This window comes from Platichthys flesus, chromosome 7 (genome assembly GCF_949316205.1).
Source record: "Platichthys flesus chromosome 7, fPlaFle2.1, whole genome shotgun sequence".
In the NCBI taxonomy this organism is placed as follows: Eukaryota; Metazoa; Chordata; class Actinopteri; order Pleuronectiformes; family Pleuronectidae; genus Platichthys; species Platichthys flesus.
In genome coordinates this window covers 22,539,626-22,549,212 of record NC_084951.1, presented here as the reverse complement: position 1 = coordinate 22,549,212, position 9,587 = coordinate 22,539,626, and the positions used below count along the sequence as shown (strand labels likewise).

Below are 9,587 nucleotides of genomic sequence, written 5' to 3'. Positions count from 1 at the left end.
TGAGCCAACGAAAAACGTATTCAAATAACAATATTACAAACTTATGTTAATATTTAATATATAACAACAAAAGGAGGTGCAGTGTTAGGTATTAAAGAACAAATCATATAAAGAACATTTGAAAAGTCCAAATCCCTATGGACACTCGTTAAATAAAACTTTACTCTATCTATAAAAAGCTGCTGACACTGATTAGTGAAGGAAATTAAAACTTTTCACCGCTTTAATCGCTCGGATGCTGCGACCAATGAAAATCACGTTGACACTGACAGCCGCGGTGCATGCCGGGAGCTGTAGTTCACGCTTCGCCGGCAGCCCCTCCGCAGCTCTGTCTCGCCCGGCCGCGCAGGACTACAGAGCCGCGGGTCCCGGACAGAGGCGTCCGGCGGTGACAGCGGTCGGTGCTGGAGCGAAGTACGGCGGCACACACAGCGTCGAGCCCGGGTTCGTGTCCTCTCCCCGTCGCCCCCGAAACTTTGACATCCGACATCATGCAGGCGGAATCCGGGATCGTTCCCGACTTCGAAGTCGCGGAGGAGTTCCAGGAGGAACCGAAGACCTACTACGAGCTGAAGAGCCAGCCGCTGAAAAGCAGGTCAGTGCTTCGGCGGGGGACAGTTATTTCCCACGCTGCAGCGGTTTTGGTGTTTAGGTGATAATTAGTCCGCGGAGAGTTTCTCCTCTCGGCTCCCCCGGGGGACGTCGGAGGAGCTGCTCCCGGCCTTTGAAGCCCCGCACCCTGGGGACTCAGCACCAGGGATTCTCCCGCTGCCATGAAGTTATGCAACACTTGGGTGTTGTCTTGTCCACATCAACTTCAAATATTAGCTCGTGGAGGAGCAGACAGGTCAGAGGTGGACGAGATGCTGCCTCACTTATCATGTTCAGAGCCGCAGCACGAGGGGAGTGTTGTTTTTAACTTGGACCCCCCAAAGAACTATCATTTAAATAGTCTGGAATAGATCTAAAACAATAATTTGATTTATTTGGAGTTGTCAGTTCAAAAAACAAACAAAAAAATCGTTTTACACAGAAGTGGAGCAGTTTGGAAATTCATTGGCAAACTATCACAGTTAAAGTTCATCAATACAACAGATACAACTCGAAGAGACAGAATCTGACTTTGAACTGAGTGGATTCATTCCACCATTATCATTAATAGTAGCCTGTTATTGCATCAGAGGTTCAAATCAAAAGCCTAATAAAGGCGGAGCGATTGAGACCAAAAATAAGTCAAGATACAAGTTGTCACATCAGTCGATATCCACGAGTATTTCGATAAATGTCATATTAATTATTATGAGTGAGTGAAGCTTGTGGCTTTAAACTTGGAAAATGACACTTTACAAATCTGAGGTCGATCAATAATTTGTTTATATGTTTGCAAAATGAATAATCTTATATTGCTATTGATGAAAATGATATTGACGGCGTTGGTTTGCCCTAATATGAGGATCCTGAGGGGTATCTCTTTATTCTGCATGTTGATGAGTCCCAACAAAGCAAAGCTGTTATCACAGAAAAAACATGAATCAATACCTGATATTTCCTCTGGCCTCTCGGGACACGGACACAAACACACACTCTCTGCTGCACTCAGAGTTATTAGAAAGCTATTTTCAGCATTGGCACATTGAGGCCTCTCCAAGCAATCAACATGGAGCTGAGTCAGGTCTGCAGGGGGGGGGGGGGTCTGGTTCTGACCTTTCACCCCCTTTTTCTGGAAGTGCTGCGCAGTGAGTGAGCCGTCTGATATGTCTGTTTGTGCACGGTGTTGAATTCAGGTGCCGTTATCTATCGGCGTGGTTCAGGAGTTCAGCACATCAATGCTTTGTGGAAGGGGGGGGGGGGTTGAGGCTTATTTGCTTTGTGTTGGGGAATATTTGAGGAGAGGATTGTGATACCACTGTCTTATTGATAAAATATCGGTATCACTTAAATAAAATAAGTAAATAAGCTGCAGCAAGCAGTCGCCAACTTCAGTGAGCATGAGGACAGGGAGCTGGAGGGGAGGGGGGGGGCTGGGAGCTGCCCTGGATCCATGCTAACTTAATCTTGTTCTCTAATCTGCCCAAAAGTAAAACAACAAATTTTAATTAGAGATTTTCCGATACTGATTCCAGCATTAGAAATGCATCCTACTGTTGAAAAAGCTTTCTTCTTCTTCTTCTTCTTCTTCTTCTTCTTCTTCTTCTTCTTCTTCTTCTTCTTCTTCTTCTTCTTCTTCTTCACAGCAATTGCTCTATTCTGCCAATGGCCAAGTATTGTTTTTTAGAGCTGCTGCGGAGAAGCTAGCGGCTAACAGCTAGCTAGAATGTCAGCACTTTTTTTTGCACTATATCACAATGGAAAGTCCCGCAAAAAAGAAAAAGTGATGTGAACCAGACCCTTTTTTCAGTTCCGATCTATTTAAAGGAAGTAATTGTTGTGTATTCCTAGAGGTGGTTATTTATGTTCCATGTTATGACTGTCGAACTAGATAAGATAAGTTCAACCTGAGCCCGGTCGCATAGCAATGACTAGTAGCATATAACAGCTTTTATTTTATTTTTTGAATACATTGGTATCGGTATTCGTTATCGGCCAATACGCAAAGTCCAGGTATCGGTATCACGAAGGGGAAATGGTATCAGAACAGCTCTAATTGTAATTTTATAAGGGGGTCATGCACCAGACTTTTATTCAGACGCGGTTATTGAAGTCCCTGATGTTTGTGTCACACCCCCAAAATCCCCGTAGAACCCCCACACTGAAGGACAACACATCCCTCAGCAGAATCCAGTATTTTGCATGTGTCAGAGGAGGTGATACATGGCCTCATTGTGAGGCTGAGACGTGTGGAGGACAGTGCACCACTGTGCTCACACAGAGCTCTTATTGCAGATGTTCCGTTGACTCCTCTCTTATTTTATTTTTCACGCTCGCTGGTTTCTCAACATGTTGCAGATTCGTAAGCTCGTCTCCCTTCCTCTGAATTCAGCCGAAAACACGAGGCCGGGGGGGGGGGGGGGTGGTGGGAGCAATAACCATCACGTCCAGCAGTCGCAACCTTTAACCCAGTTGTGCATTTTTTAAACTAATTTCTTCATTAGTGAAATGCCATTACGCTGTCACATACACCCAGGCTGACTCGGAGCTGTGTTGTCGCTGGCAGAGCCGCAGTCAGACCCGGCGTGACTGGAGGAGCCGGAGAATCACCGATTATTTCATTTCCTGTGGAATAACGTGAAGTTGTGTTGCGTCAATTTCGAAGGTGTCCCACTTCCTCTTCCCCGTCACATGAGGATGACCCGGCGCAGTAATAATAGTCACAATGACTGTGTTGTGAGACATTGTTGCGCACAGTGGTTATAATTAGCTCCAGTGATTACGGACGTTTGTGATATCTCTTCACGGCTGACCCCCCCCACCCCACTGTTTCTCGATTTCAAATCTCGAGTGTGACAAAATGTGATCTGGGTTTTCGCGGGTCTGTTTGTTTTCTGTCTGCGTATCGTCTCGCCGGTGCTCTGAGGCGGCTGCAGACGACGTGCCAGACGTTTTGTGCCGAATATAGATGTGAGACAGGCGGTGCAGCCGGTCTTCTATGCAGTGTAAATAAGCTGTATAAATTTAGCAGTGGATGTGTTATATCTGAAGCCGAGACTTAGAGGGGGATCATTTTGTTTGCAGGACTACTTGACATGTAAATCCACTATAAATATTTATGCTGCAGTCATACTGAGGCTAAAAGACTTAAGGACTTATGATGTGCTTGTAGTTCACGAGGTGACGTTCGGCAGAAGCTGTGGATCGTGCAAGATTCTCATCTGAATCCATGTCGATTCTCAAAATGAGACTTTTCACTTTGGTGAATATAGTATAACAGTTTTTAACTTTCATCAAATATATTCTAAACTTTATAGTATTATTAAAGTTTACTGTCATATGAATAGAAAGATCTGTGCACTGTATTTAAGACTATATTGTAATCATCAATCTGATGGAAGCTTCCACAGCTGGACACTAGGGCCCCACTGATATAGGTTTTTAGGGCTCGATGCTTATAGGAATATTAGGGAGTAGAAAAAATGAAAAGACTGATATATTGGCCAATATTTAATTTAATACATTTTCATCACATGGAATCGAGTCCTGATATTTAACAGTTTAACCTAATTATAAACAAAAAGAAAACATTACTACAACCAAATATGTACAATGTGTCTTTATATAAAAATGTTCACATTTATTTTTTGTTTATTCCTTAAAATACATGTTTGAATATGAGCACATACGGCTTGACAGTCTGTGATGCAATTATATCATTCTACTTCCTCTGTTTGTGATTGATGTTCTACTCAAGAATCTTTCAGAAGAACAAAACAAAAAAACAGAATATTCACATTAAAAGTTAGTTAAATGCAGAGGTAGGCACTCTCCCAACTCTATGTGAACATTTTAATCACTCCTACTCTTTCCCCACCTGGAATATGACACTGAGGTGACATGGAAAGGGTATGTGTTTATATATATTCTAGTCTCATTGGCCAATTCACCCATTCACCCACACAACTCATACAGTGATCAGGGGCAATTTGGGGTTCAGTGTCTTGCCCAAGGACACTAAGTTACACGGTATGGGGGAGACTGGGATCGAACCCACAACCTTCTGGTTAGGGGACGACCTGCGTGATAATCGTATCAGAAAGAAAATCAACCTGTACTTTAAAACAAAAACAAGATTAGTATTTTGAAACCTCTCCACGAATAATATCACAAATTGTCAAATGAGTGTGTGTGACAGAGCGCTGAGTCAGAGGCCGGCAGGTGTGAAAGTTGATGTTAGGAGCAGCTTGTTCCCACGAAGAATCCAAGACAGATGCCAGGAGATTCATCTAAGTTCTTAGAAAGAGCAAAAGGACTAGATTACACAGGCAGGTGTTAAAGCTGCAGTAAAATAGCTGAAGGGCAACTTGTCCTGAAGTCAACATCACTGAGCTGCATCCTAACCTCATCTGTTCTGCCTCAGGAAACCCTCAAAAACTTCGGGTTATTGGTCTGCTTCATGAGCTGTAACACTGACGGTCTGTGATCTCTGTCAGCCTCTGTTGGTGACCGGTAGGAACTGCAAAGCACTGAGAGGGCCACCTCAACAGGTTGCACCCTCACCTGCTATTTACACAAGTCCTTTAACAGTTAACAAACATTAGTCTTTTAGTTTAAGTCTTATTGTCTTTATGGATTAGTGTGCTGGATAAGTTCTGGATTGATGTGCAAATTGTATGGCCTATCAAACATATAGTACAAATAGTACAAGACCCAATGACATTTTCGAATACCTTGTTTTGACAAAGACAAACCCCAAAGACCCTTCAAACATTAATATCACACGAGAAAAAGATAAAGCAGAAAATCCTCACAATCAAAAAGCTGAAACCAGTAAATAACTCCTTCTGCAATGACAAATTTATTTTAAATTTCAGCCCTAAAAACAAAGTGAATCTACGTTGGCGTTTGCTGTCTGTGTGAAAAAGAAGCTCATAGCTCTTCTCCTGTCCTTAAACTCATGTCTACAAACTACAGTTGGATTTAGTTTTCTTTTATTTGCTCATGGGGTGTAAATTAGGGATTAGTATTATTTTCCCGCCGTGAATCATCACCAAGGGTTTCTTGACGACTATGCGCTTGTTGACTATAATCGTCACCTCCGAGGGGAAATCGAGTTGCGTGAAAAGCCGCTCTCTTGTGTTTGTACAACATTACGTCGTCATTGATATGATATTGAGAACTTTATGGACTCACTCAACCTGCTGCAGGAAAGCGTACTGAAATCCTTCCCCTGGGACCAGTGTCCTTGGATGCTCTGCTTCCCCCTTGTTGAAGCACCGAGGGAGGAGAGGGAGCAGGAGCACACCGTCCTGCTGAACACCAGTAAAGGTTATTATGGAGGGAACAACACCTAATTATAGAAATAAAACCCAGCAAGTTCAAGTTATTCCACCCGGTGCAGGCTCCCGGCAAAGACCCTGATTATCTCTATGGATGCTTTAACGGTTTACCCGGCTTTGTTTAGCTCTGGCAGCTGAATTCACCAGCAGCAGTGGTAATTAGCAGGGAAGATGGTTTAAAAGCATTTATTCCACTGTTTGTCTGAAGGAAATGTGATTTATGAATTTGTTGTAGGAAAATGTAGCATAGTTCAGCACTGACGGGTGATGGGTGTGGTGGACTTCTACATTTCGATATTTAGGCTACATGCATTTTCAATCTCTCTCCGAAGGAACGTTCTGGTTCCGAATCGGTTTTAATCCCCGTCCATACGAAACATGCCTGAAAACACATCGCACCAGTCAGTGGATCATCAGTGTAACCAAGAAGGCATGTGTGGGCCATGCATGGCTGAAAACGCCACTGGACACGGACCTTGCTGCAGATTGCCCCATTAACAGCTTGTCTCCTTCGCACGCAAGCAGTCGTAGGGTTGTGAAATGCAGAGTTTAGCTGCACGACAGCTGTTTGCAGAGACAACAGGGTCAGCATTCTACACTAGTTGCCGGGGCTAATGTCAGTTGGGGGGAGGGTCATGTGATAGAAGCCTGACGAATCAACGAAGGCTTCATCATCACTGGAAAGACCCGGACAGTGAGCGTCTACGTCATCCATTCTGCCCGTCCAGACTAAAACACATCCCAGCTTGTAAACTAGAACAAGGCCAGGAGGGTTTTTAAACGTCTCCGGTGCAGCTCTAAAACTCTGGAGTAGTGTGGACTGCCGGCGGATCTGTCCCTTTCAGATTAAAACATTTGGCTGTAGCCTTCATCAATGTGTCATCTTTGATTTTAGGAAATGCTGATAGAAGCTCGTCACTGTTTTCCACAGCTGCAGGATGTTGTGGTTTATCATGTGTGTTTGAAAAGCTGTATTGGTTTTGTTTTCTTGTCAATTGAACTGGTCGTTCTTGAGTAAACACTGAGTTTATACCTGCAGTTGAAAGTGGTTGAACTATGGTTGAACTTTTCCGAAAATGTCAGAATGTCAGTGCAGACACTAGATTACAGATGCTTCCCACTATCACTGATGTTTCTTGCTAGTAACTGACTGTGGGGGGTGATGCCAGCTGCAGCACTCTCTCTCTCTGTGTGTGTGTGTGTGTGGGTGTGTGCGCGTATGTGTGTGTGATCAGCAGGGGAGTCCGACCATACGAGTGCACTGTCATGTAGGGTCACCGCTCTGTGCTCCAGCAGCGAGGTCGTGCGGCCTGTCGGGACGCGACCCGGTCTGATCTGTGAACACCTGCGTGGTGCTGGAGACAAACTGAAGGATGCAGGTTCATCGCAGGCAGCTGGTTTTTGCAGGACGGCGTTTTAACAGCTCAGTTTCACAGCTTCCTTTTAACGTGAGATCTCATTAACGGTTCCCCGTCTCATCGCTCTTGCACTACTCTCCCTTTATAGCTACGTGATATTCACAAGAAGTTGTGCACGCCCACTTTCTCCGTACAATTGCATTGTTGTTCCGCCCTCATGCCGGCAGCAGAGGTAGTCGCAGAGCTGGATTCCATGTTTGTGTTGAAGGGAGAGCCGGCATGGCTGGACTGACGCTGACATTTTCTGTGGTACTCTTCTCACCTGTGAGTTCAACAAGATGTGGACTCATTTGATGGATAGTGAGGAGGTCAATGTACGTTTTCATCCAGAGCAACAACACTAAAGCCTCAGGACAGGAGGACATCTTGAGGGTGAGTACTCAATCTACTCGTTCAGTGTCCTGCCCAAGGACATGCAGATTGGAGGAGCCTGGAATCGATCCACGGACCTTCCAATTAGTGGACGGCTCCTGAGCCACAGCTGCTCTGCTGGACGTTTCATCCTATTGAATCTGTGCAGCTTGCTGGTCTTTGCTTTTGATTCCTGACGGGAAGAAGACAATCTGAAATATTACCAGTGAGCTTCTGTGGGGTTTGACAGGACGGGCACCAATTGGTAGTTGCATGTTGACCTTTTGAAGCAACTCAACTTCCGATCCATGACATAATGAAGCAGCTGGTATATGCTCCAACCTGTTTGAGGGTCGAACTTGACATAACTCACCTCGCACCTTTCTAATGATGCAATGTGGGCTCGTCTGACAGTTTCTGCAGCTTCTGAAACCCAATGTGTTCCCATGTCAGGCAGATGTGAGGATGTGGGAATGTAAGAAGGGTTTGCACTTCTCCCTCTTGTTCTCTGGTTTCTAATTCCATTATTCCTGACACTGTTTGCTTCATTGCCTGTACAAATAAGTGCAACAACATCAATGCCTTTGAGGAGAGATTGTGTTGCACATTTATCAACATTTGAACATTTCTCATGTTTCAACACTGTCTGGTAATAGAGACATCCTTATTGGAAAGGTGCTCCACGTTTCACTAAATACCTTTCCCCAGGTCTTCCCCCAGGGATGAAAGCTCTCCTCTTTTATGGCTTTGCCTAGAAGCATAAAGTTATTCAATTGTAGTTTAAACATGGATACCTACATAGATAACGATACCTTTATTTTAACCTAACCTAACATTTGTATTTACAAAGTATGGTTTTCATGGCCATGTAGACTTTTCACATCCCTCATTTAGGTACACAAGGCCAGTGCTTTGAGGCATGGCTGTGGTAGCAGCAGGAGGTGCACAAAAATGTATTATTCTAATGATAAATAACATTTAACTACAGTTATATCTGTATTTATTCCTTAATTTTCGTATAACAAAGTTAGGAAAGCAAGGTTTAAGGCGGATGTTGCCTTACACATAAGTCTGAAGAGAGAAACTTCCCACTTTCAGAGGACGGATGTGGAAACAGCCTTTAATGTCAAACTCTGCTCATACATCATTCTGCAGAGTGAAGGTAAAACGTATCATTGTCATAATGCTGAAAACAGGCTGGTTTCTTTAGTTTATAAAAAGTTCTTTTTCAGACCCTGTGTTTTTACAGGACAGCTTTGAGGACCTGGTTGCTGGGTGTCCACTCTGAGGTGGCAACACATGTCTTGAAGTGAAACAGTATCTGTGTGGTTTTAATGTGGCGTGTTGATGAACGGTGTGTTTCCAGTTGGCGCCTGCCCTCTGCTCTGCTCCGCTGTTGCTCCGGACGGGGCTGGTCCTCGGCCTGGGACTGTGTGGCGATTGGAGATTCCAGGCCAGGCCCTGGAGCCTCCCCCTTCTGACACTCTCTCAGCGCTGCACCGCCGGCATGACTTTCACTGCTCTCCAAGGGCGGGTGGTGCACCTTCAGAAAAAAACAAACAAATATGGAGGCCTTAGGAGTGCAAGTGTACAGACCCTGCTCCTTTGACTGTCTGTGAGTATGGCTCCTCAGCATCTGTGATATTGTTGGCACGCGTTAAGGCATAAGTTTGAATTGTGTGTGTGTGGTTGTGTGTGTAGAATACTACAATTACATGTGTACTTGAAGGACAGTGTGCACAGAGCTGTGTGTTGAAACATATATACAGTCTTCAGCAGACTTTTCCTTTTGTAGTGTGTAGTTTTGAGTAGTTTTGGTTATAACTGGTTAAATTGTGGTATAAGCATTGAGATAATGTGTAAGAAGTAGAAAGCTTAAATACCTGGG

General features: G+C 44.2%; 1 protein-coding gene across 3 annotated transcripts in view; it reads left to right on the top strand.

The window, feature by feature from the left end:
• Nucleotides 1–373: 373 nt before the first annotated feature.
• The window catches only part of LOC133956793 (microphthalmia-associated transcription factor-like), a 30,362-nt gene continuing 21,148 nt past the window's right edge, over nucleotides 374–9,587 (top strand). For 2 of the 3 annotated variants that reach the window (XM_062392102.1, XM_062392101.1), the window contains exon 1: nucleotides 374–595. In XM_062392102.1, the coding sequence (XP_062248086.1) occupies nucleotides 492–595 (104 nt within the window). In that variant the 5' untranslated portion in view covers nucleotides 374–491. Of the gene's footprint in view, nucleotides 596–9,222; nucleotides 9,315–9,587 lie in introns of those variants that run through there. The other variant, XM_062392103.1, reaches the window with a different exon arrangement.